Raw genomic sequence first — 21,741 nt, forward strand, 5'->3', positions numbered from 1 at the left:
CAATAGACTATTTCCATGACATAAAGAAGTATGACAAGCCACACAGGACTGCATTATCACATTTCTGCACATCTTTTTTTAAACATTCAAATCTTTAATCAAACTTTCTTAAAACTTCTATAATTAGCAGATTTGATGACATCTACTAATATGGACATCTAAGCAATGTAGAGATACGTATATGATTAGTCCAAGCAGCCCACCAATACTTTTTTGTACGCAATATTTCAAAATAGTTAATATAAGTTCTAGGCATAAATGTTATTGTTTCATACAGTACATTTCTAAACTCGTTTAACAAAACTACTTGTAATAAGTGTTCACAGAATTTCAGCATTGTCATGATTGCGGAATGTAGATATAACATAGCATGGACACTCTAAAACAACCTCTTGTAACAAATATTGAAGAGCAGAACATAGGCAGTTTGATCCATGATGTTTTGTTGCAAACTGATCTAACATCACCTAGTTGAATGAGAAACACAAATTCTTTAAACAGCAGTAACTATGTTACATCGATTTATGCAGCTTTGAAAAGAAACAGTAGTTGAAGCAGTTTTTGATGCTCTTATCCAAAAAGCAGGACATGACTAAAGAATAGCGTAATCTTTTATCTCATTTAATGCTCCACTGAAAGTGCCATTTTCAGTTTAAGGAAACAGTTTTAAGGAAAATTAGCCAATCATAAATGGCTTTTGATATAAAAGTGACTTCATTAGGACAGATGTTATTTATTAATTTAATATGCTGCCATCTCATATTAAGTGTCCTAATGGCATAATTCTAAGGGTTGTGTTTAACAGAACAGAGAAAATAATTCCAGATTAAACAGCATAATATACAAGGTCCATTAAGCACAGATACCAAGTTCTAAACATATTAGATGCAATGATACTCCCTTACATTGCACTGGAGAGTTCAGATCCATTCTTACAAGTTTTGGAAGATTTTATTCAGAAAAGTATGCCTGACTTTCTCCCATTCACAGCACACTATCAGTAGTAGCAATATTTGGGGTGAAACCACATCTTTTAAATTAAAGGCAACTGGATCTTTGGCTGACTCTGTGATACATGATCACTCTCTTTTGTAGATGGTTTGATTTCGTAGGCAAAGTTTCACTTGTTGATTTTTATAGCAGTGGTAATCCATGTTATCTTCAGGCCAAATTCTAACAACCTTTTTTTCAACCTTGAGAATAATGTTTTGATTCATCAGATTTTGTGGAAGGCTAAAATTATATTGCTTTCAATTTGGACTGATGGCATGGAAGTAGAGATAAGAAAGCTAATGACCAGAATAAAATAATTTTAAAAGCTGGTCAATGTTTTATAAACATCCATGTATTTCAGGTTTAATCAGTATGTCCTCTTAGAAAGAATCTCTGAACATACTGAGTCCCTGTTGAACTATAGAGTTAGGTGCAGAGACACTGTATTCATATTTTTTAAAATCATAAATACCCCTAGCTTCTAATAATTAACAGGTTCATAAATATTCCACTTTCACTTCTCGCCTTCTTTTATTTTATAATAAGAAAACAAAAAGAAACTAAGATTTGAGAAGAACAATTCTTACCTTAATCCACAATTTTTCTCCAAAACTTTATACACAAGCAGGGGTCTAGTATTGTAGTATAATTTGTTATTGAAATTAAAGCATGGATCATTCATGAAGCTGATGCTTTTGAACTTCAGCTCAGTATATATATGAAATGTGCTGTTATAATTTGTAGTTCAACAATTAGGCAATTCTTTTATATCACATCTTCTGTTTTGCTAACAGCAGCGATAACTACAGATACTAGTAGTGACTATCCTCAATCAAATATCTTTTGTTGAATAGATTGTGTCTAGAAGTATAGAAGAATGCTTTTTTCCTTGGCATCCCATTCAACATATGTAGAATTAAATCATTGTCACATATTTTTATTTTTATATACAGAGTTATCAAAGCTAACATTTATCAGAAATCATGGACATATTTCTAAGATTACAAAAAAGTAAAAGGAAATAATGAAGCTAATTAAATGTAACTAATTTCCCACAACATCTTTTACATTGTACTGTTCTATAAATTTTACTCTATTTAAACTTTTCAAGTTCACCTATGTTCTTTTCAAAAACAAGATCTAAAAGATACTACATCCAACAAGCTTTGTCTCTTTAGTGGCAAAATACAAATATTATATTATGCAGCTCGTTCAGGTGATTTATTTAAAATTCTGTCAACCTTTTAGTCTAATAAGATTGGCAGCTCACAATCTATAATGAACATTAAAAAAATAAAATTGCAAGAGGTCAGATCTCTACACTTTAACTACATACTACATTTTATTTCAGCTCCAAGTAGCTGAGAGATCCACTTCAGTAACTTGTAACATACATCATTTAAGATAGCAATCATTTACACTGCAGATACACAATAAGGTGGAAATAAATGTTGACCCTATCAACTGGGTTTGAGTGCAGTTTCTAACCATGTGTCTTCATTAAATCAGCCAGTTACTAAGAAAGAACCTGGGACTGCATTTTTTTTGTAACTGTAAACACATTTACTCCACAGTAAATTTCACTGGTTTAGATGGAAGGGTTTCAAGAGAAATTCTGATTAGGGACACAATCCTCAAACTGTAACCAATGAATAAATTGCATTGTAATCCTGTAGAAAAGTCATCTGATTGAAAATCCTCAGATTTAATTCTAGGCCTTGAAAGCTCAAAGCAGTTGAACTAAAGCAGGGGCGTCAAACTCTTGTTGTCACGTGACATATGGCTTCCCCCTTTTGCTAAACTCAGCCAGAGCTTGTCGCATCTGGCCTGTGGGCTGTAAGTTGACATCCCTGAACTAGAGAAATATCATCATTAGGATAATTCTATCAACATTTATACCATTAAGTGAGTCAGCCAGCCGTGTTAGACCCTAGCACATTCTATCATTTTGGAATCACCCCGTTCTCAGTGGGGTGCAGAAAACCTGGTATACAAAAAGTTGTTCTTTATTCATAATTGCAACTGCAATTCACTGGAATGTAATTTCTCAAGAATAATGCTGCTGTCTTACTCAAGTGAGTGAAGAAATAGAATCTATATATAACCACTGAAGCACCCGTGACCTGGAATTATGGGCAGAATTTTCTCATTTTCTTGCCTGAAGACGGCAGCATAGATTCCTCACTGTGTGAGCATTAATGTGTTGCTCAGAAAAGATAAATAAGAGGCCTATGGAAATAAAAATTCCATACAGACTCAGAAACTTAATAATCAAGCCGCTTTATAAAATTCTCATTAATATACTCTAAAACTGACAACTTTCTTTAGGATGATAGTTCAAATCAAAGTAAATATAATTTAACTACAGACAGAAAACTACTAATCATGTATAATTGCATTTCCAAAATATTAAGAATATAAAAATATGATTATGTAACAAAATAAAATTAAATGACATGTACTGAAAAAATTGTATTTTGATAGAGAGTATAGACATTTTTGTCATTTTCAAAAAATGAATTTCAAGTTATAATGTTGAACTTATAGAATCTTACCAAATAAGGTATTTAATCAATGAATGGTCATATTCTTAGGAGGGCAAACCTAGCCCCAGAAATCAACTTCTTTGCTCATACAGTGGGCATATACAGCAGATGTACACAATTTAAATAGCTTTAGCAAAAGAGGGCAAACAGTCTTTCTGGACTAAAGGCACCTAAAAAGAAATAATTTTAGAGAAGTATTCCAACATGCAAAGAATACTATAAAGCAAATAGTAAAGGTGTAAAAATATAATCCACTGTTTTAGGTGTCCTATTCCATTGATACCTTACATCAGAGAAATCATTAAAACAAATACACAAATAGGGTTCACATATTTCTTGAATTAGCTCACACAAATTGCAGTATTTTTTACAAAAAAAATTGACAATATACAATAACATAACCCAACAAACCATTTTATGGATTAGCATAACATGAGGATCTAATCACTGGCACTAGGCAGCTTAGAAAAATAGTAGTATATATTTTGTAAAAAGGGCGTGCTGATTTCTTATCTTCACAAATCAGACATAGGCACAATAAGAAGCCATAATGAGATCAATATTGTAAATGCAATATTATGGAAATATGTGTATTTTCATCATATTCACATTCTTTGATGACATAATAGAAATTGTCATTTTCCCCTCACTGATCTTTCCAGATACACCTGCAACTGGAAGACATTACCAATGGATAGGAGAAACAATAGATCCTAATAAATCAAAGCTTGTGATGCAAAATGCATACTCTTCAAAAATAGAAGCCACTGACTGGAAATTGTCAAGTTAAACCCATCTACATTGGGGTTATGAAGAATATATTGTGAATGGCATCAGCAGCCAGAGGATTTGTCATCAGGATAAGAGTTGACAGAAAAGGCTTTATTTAGTCAACATTTAAAGCTTTAAATGACATAATTTAGACTGAAAATTACTACTCAGGCCTACATCTCTGAAGTGAAACTAAATGTTGATTTCATTTCTATGGCTTTGTAACATTTTCTGTTTCTCCTACGTTGTGATGGTAAATCAGTTCTTCCTGATTGCCAGTTAGCTTCATTTTGCCTATATTTTTAAGTTGAGATTCTTAAGATTTTTAAGTTGAGTTCTGGTATTTCATCAAACCTATTTGTTCTGTATTACCTATCTCTAGTACTATTCCGCCCACCTCTGATTCAGACCTTTCTATCTTGGGTCTCCCAGCACCTCAGCACAATTTTAGTCTAATTGTGATGTGAGCTGTACTTTCATTTTTCTATATGCTTTTAACTGAAAACATGCTCCTTACATATAAAAGGAAAAGAAATACTACAAATAAGTAGATAATTCACTGCAAATATTTCATGAATTTTCTGCACAGTGCATAATGAAAAATATATAAATGTGAATAATGTGAGTATGTACATTATCAAACATCCCAACCTTGAACTTAGAACTTGAAAGGGCCATAGATTTCAGTAGGTGAAATGTCGACTTGGCAAGTGGAGGACCAAAGTATTTATATGAATGCAACAGCATAAACAGTTCTAAATGAAAGTCCAAATTAGGTTGACTGAAGGCAAAATGCCTGTTTATTAACTCTGACATTTGCAACTATTGGAATGACTTAGACATGTTCATCAAAATGGAAGCAGGCAGCAGAACTGTGCGCATGCTCCTAGAAATTTGCAATTCTAATTTTTATATACTAAAATTCCATTAGAATTTGTAATTAGATAAATATAAAAAGAAGCGAACAGACTGCATACTTGAAAAATCAAAAAAATAATATTTTCCCTGCAAGATCCTTTAGAACGTATATTGAAACTATTCAAAAGCTTTTATTTGCTAAATATACAACTGGCTGACTATATTAATTTTTGACAATATAATTAACAATATTATGAACACAATATACTAAATATCCCGAGAAGGAAGCAAATTGCTGGATGAAAGTCAACATCAAAACAGTCTTAAAAAAAAAAGGGTTTAGAGATTAATAACCTCAAAAAAATAAGTTTATTAGCTTTTGGTGAGTTGACAGAGGAGATTAAGCTTTGAATGCCTTCCAGCAGCTCCTGCTATTCTAGAGATTTCTAACAATCTGCTTGGTTTCTATGCTGGAAAAAGAAGGGTGATAACATATTTCCATTTTCTTCCCTACTTGTAGTTCTCTCACCTACATGCTATTTCCTCTTGCTTTATAATCAGATGGATGTTTTAAATTTAAGGGTATGCTGAGGTCTCCCTTAAGTATATCTGAAATTTCTCCACACTAACATCCACTGTTTTCTGAAATTCTGACTCTTACTTATTCCATTTAGTTTGTCACTTCCATGTGTTCCGCAAGTAAAATTATATCTATATGTATTAATTAAGTGAAATATAATGAATATAAAATAGTTTATAATGATTTAATAAAATATGTGCAGTTAATTTATCCTGACATCATGCAGGGTAAAAAATTTCTAAACCACAAACCATGCTAACAAATCTCATTAAAAGAGGAGCACTTGCTAAAAGCTTTTTTTAAAAAAAATGCTGTAAATATGCTTAACTTTTTAAAACTCAGTGTGGTGTGTACTGGATTATTGGATGAATTTTTATGCAATACGAGAAAATCTATAAGCCATAAAGAAGATATTGTTAACTGAAAAGATATCTGAGGTTGTATCTTTCTGAATTATCCTACATTTTAAAGTAATTGTAATTTCTAGCAGCCAAGAAATATGAACAATATAAAAAGTGAATAATATATGCATATTTTATATAAACAAGTAACAAAATACATACATGATATAACTTTTAGCAAGAGGAATAGTCGTGAAAACAGCTGACAGCAAGCAAAACCAGCTTGAGATATACTGCTGTCCAAGAGGTTAAAATAGAAGATACTAAAGATAAACTTCAATTTAATACCTTGCAATAAGATACTAGAACTCAATACATGTTATTTTAGACTGCAAACTTTGAATTGCTATGTAAGCATATATTCAGACCAGGAAAGAAGAATAATGTTAAATACAGTGGTACATTTAATGTCCCCACATTCCTGTTAAAAATGAGACTAGCTAACTGAAACAATTCCCATAAACAAAACAAACATTTTATGGTACATTAATGAACAGTATAGCTGGTGCAGGTTACAATACACACATGAAAGACTCCTATTATGCTGCAAGAAAATTTTGCCAGAATACTGTTGCTCAGCATCCGATCTATTGCTCTTTAGCCCAAAGAGCTATATTGTAAATGATGGCCTTCAAATTGCAGCAAGGTTTTGAATCACTTCCATCTCAAAACTCCTCACAGGATCTTCTGTCACATCCTAAGAAATTATGGTCAGAAATGAGAAAGTGAAAAACTCTGCTGGAAACTGCAAGCCCAGTTGAGATTTAGGGCAAGTCCTTTGGGTCAGAGCCAAGGAACTGAACTGGTGGCAGGAGAGATTCTTCTGCAGATATTCCCTGAGCTAAATCTATGCCAAATCTAAATGAACAGATATACATAAAGTTGAATAATTTCTATTGCACATAGTTGGCAGCATGAATTGCAGAACAAACGTTCTTATATTTGTAAAGATAGTATCTTGAAACTAAGAGAAGCAATTAGACATTCAGCTTAGAACTATATGATATAGATGTAATAACTAGGATTCATCAGGAAGAGTAGAAACCGTATTTAAAGAACATAGGATACTACATTTAACCATATTCAACTATTAATTTATCTACTATTTGAATTAAACCAGCTATCCAAGGTTAAAGGTAGGTTTGTCCTTCCTAACTAAATATCAGGAATACAATATTGGCTTTTTTTTTCAGAGCTCTGCCTTTTAACAAGTTGTTCCTCAGTATTTGTTTTGGTCACTGCATCTCCACAATGTAAAAATTGGAAATATAATAGGCTACTTTAATTGCTCATATTTGTGAAGTATGACATATCTGCTGTTGCTTAATCTGAAATAATTTCATTTATATTCCCATAAAATACTAAATTCTCTTAAATTCATTCTGGATTGCAATAGTAGTAACTAAAAACCAATAATTGTCATTGTGTTACTCTATAGAAGTTCAAGATAAATGCAAAATGTCAGCATAGCAGAGTTTCAGTTTCTGGAAAATAATTTGAAATAGGTTTGCAAACTTCTATAGCAAGATATTTTGTTTAGTACTTTGGACAATTGTAGTGTACTTATGTTCCACTGAGAAAAAATTATTGAGATACACCACCTAGGAAAATAAACCAAATGCAATGCTGAATTTTTGGATTCATGCACTTTTTCATCCCTTATATAGGCTACAAATAAAATGTATGAGTATTATACATGAAAATATTGGTAACTTATTCCAGAAATTAATATTCAAAGTATGAAGAAATAGTTGATACAACTTAGTAAACCGGAAAGGATTATTAGATAGCAGAGCAACAATTATAACAGATAAGAAGACAATCCATTGACTAGTTTCAGTAGCACCTGTATCTTCTGATTTGTTCCAACCATTAATGTTGCCCTGGAGCTATATTAGAGGCAACCAAGTGAGGCGTGGATTAAGAATATTTTATCAAATCATACTACAAAAATAAATTTTCTTTTTAAAATTCTATTTTTTTTTTACAAAAACTCTAAAAACATACAGACATATAATGCGAGATTTAAAATATTTATATTGGCATGTGTGACTTACTCATTAAAGTTGACTTACAAATAAAGCAAATGTGAAAGGCAAAGCAGGGCAGAGCAGTATGGTTTACTGATATTTTCATATAGAAAAATAAAGTCTATTGAATTATATTAAATGTCAGATTAGAAGAAATTCGAAGCAAATGTGACGGTTATATGGTTTGATGTCTGAGTTAATTGCAATCATGACATACAGGCTTGAATGTCAGCTACAAGCACCTGGTTTCTCAATGCATACCACTCCAATGCATGTTTATTCAGAATTAAGTCTCCGTAAACTGGATCCATGTTTACACCACCATACAGTTCTTCAGTACATTACTTCCATTATAATCCCTGTGGATTTTAATCTGTTGTCCCAGAGATTTCAAAGGACCAACTTTAAATATATCTGCAGTTGAATAAAAGCACATTTTGTTCAAAATAATTTACCCTCAAGAGAGAAATGCACAGGACTGCAGATTTTTTTCTTTTCTTTTTTCTTTTGTATGTGCTGTGCAGAAATTCACAAAGGATTCAATGGGAGTTCAGTCCCAAATAAGTGGGAATAGTTTGTAATTTATTAAAGATTCTATACACAGTTGTGCCTCACTAAATCTAACAGGGCTTATTTTGGAGATATTTTCAGGTTGCCATTTTAGTTTATGTATACATATGTGCATGTGTGGGTAAGTAAAATTAAGTGCTCATATATACACACAAGTATATAGGAACACTTATTTTTGTTCTTATTTCATCCTTGACTCTGAAAATGATATATCTGTAATTCATAATTTCCCAAGTCATAGAAGTGTAGTATCAGAAAAGAATGTTGTGCAACATTTCATAGATGAAATGTTGTGCAATTGACATAAATTGAGTAGGTGATAGGAATGATCGCTACGAATTAATTTCTTTAAAATCACCTGTTCCCTTTACCATATGTATATTATTAATATTTGAAGATTAAGTCACAGACACAACAAAAGTTATCATTTTCCATCTCTTATTAGGGAAGGAACCTATGGATTATAATAGCCAATGTATTTGTTTACATTTTTCTCTTAACTTTAGGGTAGAGAGAGTCAATAGTTCAATGTCACCCTTTTAAATATTACTTCAACAATATTTCTGAATTCAAGATCAAGAAAATAAACAGCTAAACAAACTACCACCATAACTCCCAGAGGAGAGAGGCACATCAAACTTCAGCACCCAGAAACAGAAATCAAGTCATATTTTGGCAGAGACTCTGAATTCTTCTAATCCATGGTGGCATCGTTCAATGCTAGAAGAAAAAGGCAGCAAAACTGATCAACAGCTTCTTCATCCTGAAGATTTCCAGACAGACTAATACCAAGCTATAAAGTTTTTGTATTTTGCATTGTATTGACATGCCTAACTATGTTTTTTTCCCTTGGGGAGGCAGAGCATCATTTTGAAGAACTACATAATTACATGAAGTCTTCAAGAACGTTTTCAGACATACAATGATGCTTTTTACCTTTAACAGTGATCTTATCAAGCTAGTTTGTTCTTCCTTAGGTTAGCCTGATAAAGCCTTACAGTGAATTCATCTCTGTGGAGTTTTGACTGGAAGACACATCAGAATCTGTATTCTCTTTGCATTTCTCCAAGTCATGAAAGTAAGGATGGGTTAAGGCATCATAAGCTGATATTCTCTTCATAGGATTGAATGTCAGACATTTCTGTATAAGATAGAGAAAACAATTAGTAGCAGGCAACATTCTGAAGGATTCAGCAACTCACTTTTTCTACTGCTGACCCAGTGACTTAACAAGAAAAGGCAAAGATTTATTAGATAGTGATTTTTTTTAAGATATAGTCAAAGCTTTTGTCTATATCGTCATCGGCACTGCTTTTAATTATTCATGTAATTATGAATGTAAGCATGTAAGCACGTAATTATTCTTATTGGGGAAAAAAATATGCAGAATCAAGTCTAGGTAATACTTGAAAGAGTATTACCAACAGAAAACCAAAAAATCTTAGATTAGATTGGAAAAATCAATAAATAGTGAGAAAAATCAATAAACTGAATACACGTAGTTCTCAATTTACAATCATTTATTTAATGGCTGTTTGAAGTTGCAATGGTACTGAGAACAGTGACCATCAGTCCACACACTTAAAACCATCACATGACAAAATCCAGGCCATTGGCAACTGGCATATATTTACAACAGTTGAAGTGTCTTGGGTTTCATATGATTGTCATTTTTTATCTTTCCTGGGGACTTCTGACAAAGTCAGTAGGGAAAGCCAGATTCCCTTAATGACAGGAGCAATAAAATCACAAAATTAAGCACAACTCATTTAACAATCATTGTTTAGTAATGAAAATTTCACTCCCAATTGTGATAGCAAGTCAAAGATTGCCTATACCTGTGATGGCGAACCTAGGGCACGTGAGCCATTGCCCCAGTTCAGCTCTGCTGTGCATGTGTGCACGCCTCTCCCAGCCACCTGGTCTTTGGGTCTCTGCCGTGCATCACGGGGTGAGGGGTGCATATGCGGGGGTCATGCAGGCACGCACAGTGTGAAGCGCATGTGCAGGGCATTTTGGGGATGCGCATACACACACACTCTTTGGGCCGAAAAGGTTAGCCATCATTGGCCTATATCTTATCAGGAAAAGTAGAGACTCACTAGGAGTCAAATTCAGCTTAAAGATGACTATACTTTATCATTAACGCTATTAATAAATGTACTAAGAAAAATCCCCAACAAGATCACATCAGTTCTGAAGTATTAGCTGTTATTATACTACCAAAAAAAAAGATATATATTCTGCAATTGTATGGGATATAAATTCATTTGCTCACCAGTTTCTTAGATGATTATGTATATACTGTAAGAGTAATATTTAGTTTCATGCTGTTTCATGCACTGTTCATGCTGTACAGTTATTACCCAGGTTATTAAATTACAACAAATTCTGAATGCACAATTTGATAGTTTATGTTGATTGATATGATCTCATTATAAGTATTGTAATTATTCTACCTCAGATTTTTTTTGTTAATGTGTATAATTTGATCTGTGAAAAAGAAAACCATTTTGCTGCAACACTTGTTGAATGAATTACAGAGGTAAAATCATGATGCCACTAATAAAGTATCTAAGTACTGTTAAATTTTTTCAAATGGAGCATATCCTCTTTTAAAATATTTCAGGAAAACTAGACATCATAAAAGTATTCCTTCATTTATATTAACAGAAACCAACAGCAGTCCAAGTTATGGCATTAATATGGTACTGCAGGGGCCTGTTTTAGTTAATCATAATGAAATTATTTAAGAATGCAAAGAGAGGACATTCAGTTATTGATATGATTTTTTTTATATAACTAAGCCTATTAATTCAAGAAAGGCTCAAAGGACACCCTAATCTGATCTTTTCAACACCATCTTTTATTCTATCTCACATTCTCCAAACCCTAATACTACAGGCTGTTTCTGAGAGGGAAGAAAAAGTCCACAGGATGTTCTAGTAGATGAATGCAGTTATCTATACCCTTTCTATACCCAAAGATCCACTCCTTTGGGATAACACAGCCTAAAGTTGCCTTTGGCAACACAGGGTTTAATAATAAAAAGTTTAATAATAAAACAAACAAATAAGTAATTTTTTCAGAGTCTCCCTTAAAGTATTTTGTGATTTCTGGGTGTTCTTGGTTTATTCTGTGTAGTGAAGATGAAGTTGTGGTTTTAGATTTGAGATTCTTATCTCATCCCAAAGTTTATATTTGAGGATATTTTTTGATATCTCTCAAGCTCTTTTGGTTTTTATTTGATGCTGTAGAAGACTCTTCCATATTTTTTCTCAGCCGAGCGACAGTTATATATATTCCTGACTTTTTTTGTTCCGTATTAAGCTGCTTATTTTAAAAAATTTACTATGACAGATACTTACAAGCAGCAAATCTTTGCCCAGTTCATCAATATCTGTTACAAGAAGTTCAATGGGCTGTGGGGATTGAGAAGCAAAAGCATTCCTTGGGAGGGCAACATCAATAGGCCAATCTTCTTCTTCAGGAAGACCAACTACTCTGTATAGAAGATAAAAACAAGCAATTATTCCAGGTAAATCATTTTCACCATGTTTGTTTCAGTAACTGATGATGGTTCTCAATTGTGAATTTTCATTGTTTTATTTAAGAGCTTTCAATACAAAATTGTAGAGGCACCTTACATTAATTGCTTTCTTTTAAAATGACAGATAAAATAATGAAATGGGGGAATTTAATGCAGGAAGCTCCATTTGCGTGACGTGCACACGTGTACAAAAACATCCCAACCACCCTCTGTTGCCACTGCTGCTGGTTGGTGGAATCAGAAAGCTTGGGGATCATTGTTTTAGAGTATTTTTAAAAATATCACAAATGGTGTCACCATCACATATTTTGGAAATATGTTCTGTGGGACTGGAGTTACCAATAAAAGAGTCTTGTCTTAAATGTCTCTCAAACTCTAATGTTAACGCTGAGTTAGTACATTCTCAAAAGATGATCTCATAGTATAGAAGGTTCGGAGTTGAGCTGATGCCCTTTAAATAGTTTAGGAAGAAATATCTGTCTCATGTCCATATTACCTATATGCTTCCCCAGAATGTTCAATTATTCTTTATGTTACACTTTTTATTAGAAAATTTTATTTGAAGATTTGGAGCGGGAGCAAATGTAGTTTCTCATAACTGCACAGAAACATTAGTGTGGTTAACACCATTAATATTAAACACAATTCAGTATACAGTGCACCTTAAAATATAAACAGGGAAATGCTGATTTCCAAATAGTGGAAAAAAATAAAGTGAAACATATGTGGTCATTCATACAATTAAAATTCACTTGAAGTTGTAATGGAGAATTTAAAGAACTCAAAAACTTTATAAAAGACTCTGAAAAAATGAAAAAGAAACATGGCATCTAACAGATGGAAAGTTGCCTATTTAGCTCTCATTTTACTTCTCCTCAAATGCAATACATAGACTTTATAATGGCAGTTAGTATAATGCAAGACACAAGTTACATCTGATGATTTGGAATTAAACACTTATGCACCACAAGGGTGCAGCGTCCCTCAGGTTTTAATAATTTCTTTTTTTCTTTTTTGGCTGTGAGATGTACTAATGACATTGTGAAGACACACCATCAGTGGAATATTCGTCCTTCGGTAGACAATGTGCCAATCTTGACTACCAAAGAGCCACATGAGGTTTCACTGATCCTTGCCAGTACTGAAGGCAGACTGCAGGATAAGCAGGAGTTATTTGGACCTGTTATATAAGTAGTTGTAAAACTAAAATTTCTTTGTACCACATAATTTTCTCTAGAAAACTCTCTGGAGATAAATTAGCATTTCTGTTTACTTTCATTTTTATAACTAGCTTTATTGATAGAAATTATGTCAATGAAATAAATCTAAGATTAAATACTTTACAAAATTTCACTTATAAAAGTTTAGATTTTAAGCTCGAACGACTACAGTGTAGAGCACAGCAGAGGTAGGTGTACTGCTATTAGATTTTTACACAGTGTGTTTATAATTTATATATATTGAATATCCTTAGATCCAAGAAAGTTCATTTTTATTGCATGATGTCCTTGGAATACAGTACTTTGCTTCTATAAATCATCCAAGAGAAATTAAATAGATGGATTTGAATCTGAATTATATATCAATTTGGCACTCTCCAGTTGGACTGGATTACAACTCCCATCACTTCCAGTGATTGGCGTGAAGGAAGTTGCAATCTAAATATCTGGAAATGCCGACCTACATAAGAATATTTGGATATAAATAATGAAAATGGCGATAAACTTTATATTATATCAAATGTAAAAATAAAAAGGTCCATTTCCTTTCTGCATTATATACTGGTTACGTAACTTCATGTACTATAATATTCCTTTGATTAGCATATTCCAATATGTAGAAAATGTGATGAATTCCATCTTAAAATATACGTAGCATTTTCATTTTAAAAAAAGTATAGGGAAACATTTGTACAGTAAGAAAAATCACTATTAGTTTAGAATGCTAGAACCATTGGAGTTTTTTCCTGTATAATCTGTATAATAAGAAATACTCAAATTTGCATTTGCTTTTCCTGATTAATAAATGAATAAATAAATTCTTTTCTATGAAGGTAATTGCATCAAGTATAAACACACAAAACAGGGTATTTTACTCCTACTATTCTTGTCCTTGACATTTACTGACCAGAAATACCATAATGTGTCATCTTATTAACAAAAAAACAAAACAAATCAGCAAGACTGCCATACTTCTTGTACTATAAAAATAGAGTAAATGCATTAAAGCTAGACATAAATGAACTACAGCATAACTGCCAGATTCTGAAAAGGGAAACCATTTGAACCTGATTTTTTAAAAAGTTGCACAGGAAAAACTATTCATTGCATGACAAATTAACCATATTGATGATTCACATAGCATGATGTAAAGTACAGGAAATGTAAACCAGAACCAACAATTGAAAACATTTAATTCAAAATAAAAATATCTAGAAAATAGATAGGGGTGAGTGTACGTGCGTGCGCACACACACATTTGCACACATATATACACACCATCTTTATTATTTGTACAAAAAGGCAGCAAAAATATCCAAGGCAACTTCCTATTTCTGTTTTTCCCACAACAACAATCCAGTGAGGTAGTTTGGGTTGCGAGAAAGTGACTGGCCCAGAATCTCCCAGCTAGCTCTCATGGCTAAAGAGAACTCAATGGTCTGCTTTTTAGCTTAGTGCCTTTTTAGCACTAGCCCAGAGATCAAAAACTTTAAACACTCAAAGACCCATTTGGACCTGTTTCCCACAGAAAAACAACAACAACACAGAGCTACAAAACCCTTCCTGTGCCTAACTGTTTCCCAAATGCCACCTCATCTAATCCTATAAGGGAATCCATACATAAAAGTGAACCTCTGCATTCATATGGTTTACTTGACCAGAAACCAGAATACTTAATTGAATATACTACCTCATTCACAGCACTGCTTCATATACACGGATGAAAATCTGAATGCAGTATAGAATTGATTTGTATTTGATTTTTGTATTTGACATTTTTGAAATTATGAAGGATCTCTAAGAATAAGCATGACTTTTAATATTTATAGGATTCATCACTTCAACAATACTGGCAATACTTTAAAAATTAAAACTTATTAAAAAGTTAAACAAAGCAGAAATGTTTAGTGGCCTAAACATATACTCAGACTTTAATACAAAGTCTTGCTGAAGAAAGGTTGAGAAAGGAAGATCTAATTTTCTCCACTGAAGCATACACTGGGTTGGCTAAGTTAATTGTATGCAGTTCCCATTGAAAACAATGGAAATTATTTTTGTCTAATCATATTTCACTGCTATCAGTAGGACTTACATACATTTTATTCCAGATCCAATAATCTTGGAATACCTACATTGTAAGTCAGTTTAGAAGCAGTAATCTGGATTCTTGTGTAACAAAATAAGTAAATACTGTATTCTTATTAAACAAAACAAATGACCTTGACAAAAAATGCAAGAAGTTAGTACTTACTCAAAGATTTTTCCTAGCTGATCAACATCAGAATTTCCACGGAAAAGCGGCCTAAAACAAAAGAGAAAGAACACACATTTTCAATACAGTAATTAAAATATATTTTAAGATCATCCATCTAACTTTTTCCCATGTTTTCCCAATACTAATTACTTTAGTTTCTTCAATTTCTCACTGCCCCAAAGCACACATTTTGAACCTCATCCAATGCACCCTGCTCCCAGAGTTCAGTACTGAACTTTTAGACAGCTGCTTCTCAGTCAACTTCTACTACCTGGTGAAAATTAATAGATTCACCGATGCAAAAAAAAATATATTCTTGTTTATTATAATCCCACTAAAGAAAATGTTATGAAGTTTTTTTAAAAAAAGAAAAGTTATCTGCTTTATGTATTTCTCTGTGACAATACAAATACTTTGGGTGAATATGAGATGCTAATTGCAGACATTGATAATTTGATATTAGTATACATAAACCATCCTTGTATTTTTCTGTAATTGATGGATATTGGTTACTGAAACCATAGGCACAAAACTCGGGGTTAATTTGAGAAAACTCCCTAAATTCTGCAGTTAAGAAAGCTCTTTTATTAAATTGGCAAATTTGCAAGACTCATACCAGTTCTTGAAGAATTATTAATCCTGAGCCAGTCATGAATAACAAAGCATTTTCAACAGATTAACTCACTGGAAACCACCTCACAGCATGACAAAATCTAGCAAATATGTTACATCGGAAAGGGAAATTCATGTTTAGCAAAGAAACATTTCTAATCCAAACAACTCTGCAGAGCCATGAGAGCAACTCTAGAACTGCCAATACGGCAGCCTCAAACTCTGGTCCAAAAGGCAGATATGGAAACCAAAAGAAATTTAACCTCCAAAGTCAAATGCTGGGTAGCAATGTGCCATAAGAGTTCCAAAACTCTGTATGAGAAGACATTTGGGAAAAATAAAACATCACCAGCTTACTTAGATACCTTGATTAAACATTTGCTTGTGATATATAGCTCTGGAACTTTGTTTTTATTTCTTTCAAAGAATGCCCAGAACCTATATAATTATAGTTTGGGATATATAGAACAACTCAAAATCCAAAGGCTAAGAAAACACTTCTCTATAAAAATGTGTAATTCAAAAGTTTATAAAAGTAACTTTTTTTACTGAGAAATAACAGTTCTCACTTGCCAGAGTATTGAAGAAGCATGCTGCTAAGCAGCAAGGTCAAATAAGTAGGTTTATTCCATCACCATCCCACCCCATTTAGAAAAAGGTGGGAGGGTATTTTCCCACGTCATTGTAGTTGTGCTTTTAAAGTTGTAGCAACATTTCTGCAGAATCTCATCTGCCATCATCAGGCTTCTGTATTGTGTTCGTCAAGCCTGATGATGGCAGATGAGATTCTGCCGAAACATTGCTACAACTTTAAAAGCACAACTACAATGACATGGGAAAATACCCAGACAAAGCTGAATACCATATACATACATACATACATACATATATATTCTGAGGTTTTGCGGGTATTGGTATGTGGATCTTTGGTTATTCGGGTTTTCTCCCGCGTAGAATTGGAAATGTCTAGGCGACGTTTTGATGAAATCTCATTCATCATCTTCAGGCTTGTGTCTTCAGCTGAGACACAAGCCTGAAGATGATGAATGAGATTTCATCAAAACGTCGCCTAGACATTTCCAATTCTACGCGGGAGAAAACCCGAATAACCAAAGATCGATCTATCTATCTATCTATCTATCTATCTATCTATCTATCTAGGGGGTGGGTGGGGGTATATATATATATATATATATAGAATAGAATAGAATCTGGAAGGGACTTTGGAGGTCTTCTAGTCCAACTCCACATATGTAGACAGTACACATCATACACAGACACACCATACAGGCGCACACAGACACACACACACACACACACACACAGAGAGAGAGAGAGAGAGAGAGAGAGAGAGAGAGAGAGAGAGAGAGAGAGAGAGAGAGAGAGAGAGAGAGAGAGATCAGGTATACTATAGCTCTGCAAAGTCTTAGAAGGAAACAATGGATGGAAACTAATCAAGGAAAGGAGCAACCTGGAATTAAGGAGAAATGTCCTAATAGTGAGAAAATTAACCCTGGAACAGCTTGCCGTCATAATTTGTGGGTGTTTCATCACTGGAGGTTTTCAAGAAGAGACTAGACAGGTTGTCTGAAATGGTATAGGGTCCCCTGCTTGAACAGGGGATGGACTAGAAGACCTCCAAGGTCCCTTCCAGCTTCTATTCTTCCCTCCCCTTCCTTTCTATCCTATAAACAAGGTATAGCATAAAGGAGTGAACCTGAAACTTTCTGTAAGCAAAACATGTGGTCTCTACTGAACTGCCAAGCACCAGGCAGGACTTAAAAAAATAATAAAGATCAAAATAAAAACAAGGGAGAAAAAAAAACTAAACTAAAAATAAATTGAGTTGAAATTTGGTCAAAATCTAATCTCTCTTTTTTTAAAGGGAGAAATAATAGAATGATGCAAGCAGTTGTCTTTTGTCATTTCTGTTTTCTACCTTTGTAATTAAGAATTAATACTGACCAATAGGATCACTTTGACCAATTTTTATTACTAATGACAAGCAGTAAAGATGTGCCATTAAAGTGATAAGAAAATACTGATCTCAGCAATTAATTTCAATGTGAATGGTAAGAAAATAGACTTTATTTACAAATGCTAACCTTACCAGGAATAGACAAGACAGGAAAGCCTATTTTAATTTCAAATTGCAGAACTACTAAATGTGTCACTCTGTATCATTTTGTGGCAATACATTTAATACACGCAGGCACACACAAATAGATACTTTCTTGGTGTCAATGTAACATAAAGAGATAAAAAAAAAAACAATATTAAGAAAATACTGTATATTTATATAATCCAAAAAGTAGGACAAAGTTTTCTTGTGTAAATAAATGGCAGCTGAAAATATTATGCATTTCTTTTAAAGTTGTTATGGTTATAGTCATAACAATAAAAAGTAAATAAAATCATTCATAGGTTTTTAACAAATAAACTTATAAGAATAGGATGCATACAAGTAGAATTCATTTACCAACAGTAATTGGGCCAGAATTTTCACTGCTTAACAATGCAATTGTAAAACACTACAGGTACTCCTCAACTTACAACCACAATTGAGCCCAAAATTTATGTTGCTGAGACATTTGTTATGTGAGTTTTCCCCATTTTACGATGTTTCTTGCCATTGTTGTTAAATGAATCACTGCAGTTGTTAAGTTAGTAACAGGTTGTAAAATGAATCTGACTTCCCGTTGATTTTGCTTGTCAGAAGGTTACAAAAGGTGATCACATGACCCTGAGACATTGTGACTGTCATAAATATATGAGCCAGTTGACAAAGTGTCTGAATTTTGAGCATGTGATTATGGGGATGCAACAATGGTCCTAAGTGTGAAAAATGATCATTTTTCAGTGCCGCTGTAACTTCGAACAGTCACTCAATGAACTGTTGTAAATCGAAGACTACCTGTATGTTATGTGCCTATATTGCCTAGCAATAGCAATCCCAACAGTCCATAGTTAAACCAGAATCACAAGTCATTAAGTAAGGATGTCCTGGCAACTACTTGCTGGCTTCCAACAAGCAAAGTCAATGAGAAAGCTGGCAGGAAGTTGCAATTCCTGGGCAGTTTGCAAGCAGGCTAGCGGTGGGTAAGTGCTATGGAACGGGGCCAATTAGAGAGGTGGCTGTTGCAGTATGGTGTACGTGCTGCCAAGTGCTGATGCCTGTTACAAAGGTGGGAGGGCACACCACCATGTGGCTGTCATGGTGTGAGCATGATGACCAGCTTGGTAGAGGTACCGGGGGGGGGGGGAAGAGATAACTGCATATGGGCGCTACAGAATATGAAATCCCCACAAATCTTGAATTCTATAGCCGGGCTCAAAAGAAAAGATGGAAGGAGTGGCAGTGAGTTACAGGAGTGACTTGCAACCTTCCCTGCCATGATCATGGGATGCTACAACTGCCGTATGTTTAAGGTAGTTGACAAATGCCTGGATTTAATCGTGTGACCCCACTGGAACAGCTACAACATTGACAACCAGTTGTAAAATCACTCATTCAGGACCATCAAAACTGAATGGTTGCCAAATGAATGGCTGTTAAAAAGGACTATCTGTGTTGCTTCAGAAAGAATACTGAAAGAGACGTGGGCTGGAATCTCAAGGTTTCTCCATGGCAGAAGGGCAGGTTTTCTCTGCAAACATTGTAATACCTTTGTACTGTTACACTTTCATCCAATATATGGAAGGAAAATGAAGTAAAATAGGCCAAAGAAAGAGCTCTATAGTATGTAGGCAGATAATACTGAATAGGTAACCTGCTGGTGTAAAGAGTTTCCCGATTATTTCTGCCAGTATTGGCTATATAAGTCATCTGATCTTAAGAGCTCCATGAAATACTCGCTGCTGGATTGTGGATGTAACTGCTGATACCTCCCCCCACACTTTGGTTAAGACAGGGGTGTCAAACTGGCAGTCCTAGGGCTGGATGTGTCATGCGCAGGGCATGTCCACCCTAGTTCCTCAAAGGGAAAAACGTAGCGAAATGTCACATGATAGCAACATGACGCTGCAAGTTTGGCGCTCATGTTTTAGAAGAAGAACAACAGAAGAACAATGTGAGAAATAATACTGACATAGTTAAATCTGATTTCTAGTTTTCCAGAATAAAGAAAATTTATTTAGAAAGATCATAGATCTAAGGATTAATTGAAAAAGTGATACTTGAGCCAAAATTAGAACAAGGCCATGCAGATTCGAGATTCCAGAGGGAACATTTCAACATTCTTAGAAACCTAGATTGGCAAATATCTAAAGGTTTTAATTATTATACACATAGAGAAAGCCATGTATAATATCTTGAAGATTTTTAAGGCATCAAGTGTGTCTTTCTACATTCTTACAAGCTCAGGATGGCTTTTAATATTGATCCTGTCAGAAATGGATTTAATTTTAACTATTTTAGAATAGTTTATTACAAAGCCATTCCTTATTACATCAATGCAATAAGATGCACAGACTTCTTAAAAGGCCAACCTGAGTTGAAGAAAGAATAATTATATCATCACCTTAAAAAGTACAGCTAGCTTTGTATTATCAACTGGGGGAAAAGACATGTGGAAAGTGATGGAATTTTACTTTGGTTAAAATGGTAGAAACTCAACTCATATAAATATTGAGGGTTCAGAACATAAAACAGTTTAATTGTTCAGGAAAAAAACAGAAGTTAAAGTAAATACATTTAACAGGTAACAGATAATCAGAGCTGGAAGGATCCTTGTAGGTCACCTAGTCCAACCCCCTGCCCAAGCAGGAGACCCTACACCATTTCTGACAGATGGGAGTCCAATCTCTTCTTGAAAGTTTCAAGTGATGGCGTTCTCACAACTTCTGAGGGCAAGCTGTTCCATTGGTTGATTGTTCTGACTGTCATAATTTTCTTATTTCCAGGTTAAATCTCTCCTTGTTCAGTTTCCATCCATTATTCCTGTCTGGCCTCTGGGTGCCTTGGAAAATAGCTTGACCCCTTCCTCTCTGTGGCAGCCCCTCAAGTATTCGAAGACTGCTATCATGTCTCCCCTGGTCCTTCTTTTCACTAGACTAGCCATGCTCAGTTCCTGTAACCATTTTTCATGTTTTAGTCTCCAGTCCCCTAATCATCTTGGTTGCTCTTCTCTGCACTTTTTTTTAGAGTCTCAATATCTTTTTTATAGTGTGGTGAACAAAACTGGATGCAGTACTGTAGATGTGGTCTTACTAAGGCTTTATAGAGTGGTATTAGTACCTCACTTGATCTTGATTGTATCCCTCTGTTAATGCAACTTAGGATTGCATTAGCTGTTTTGGCTGCTGCTGCACACTGCTGGCTCATATTTAGCTGGTTGTCCACTAAGACTCCAAGATC

At 34.0% G+C, this 21,741-nt stretch overlaps 1 protein-coding gene across 4 annotated transcripts in view; it reads right to left on the reverse strand.

Annotated features, from left to right (window-relative positions):
* Positions 1–6,733: 6,733 nt before the first annotated feature.
* CDK6 (cyclin dependent kinase 6) overlaps positions 6,734–21,741 on the reverse strand; it is a 147,311-nt gene continuing 132,303 nt past the window's right edge. For 3 of the 4 annotated variants that reach the window (XM_026706274.2, XM_026706273.2, XM_087915348.1), the window contains 3 exons: positions 15,771–15,821; positions 12,118–12,253; positions 9,171–9,890 (listed from right to left, as the gene is read on the reverse strand). In XM_026706274.2, coding sequence (XP_026562059.1) covers positions 9,744–9,890; positions 12,118–12,253; positions 15,771–15,821 — 334 coding nt within the window. In that variant the 3' untranslated portion in view covers positions 9,171–9,743. Of the gene's footprint in view, positions 6,847–9,170; positions 9,891–12,117; positions 12,254–15,770; positions 15,822–21,741 lie in introns of those variants that run through there. The other variant, XR_015739914.1, reaches the window with a different exon arrangement.

The sequence above is a fragment of the Pseudonaja textilis genome, chromosome Z (assembly GCF_049901715.1).
Source record: "Pseudonaja textilis isolate UNSWEBS1 chromosome Z, rPseTex1.2, whole genome shotgun sequence".
Lineage (NCBI taxonomy): Eukaryota > Metazoa > Chordata > Lepidosauria > Squamata > Elapidae > Pseudonaja > Pseudonaja textilis.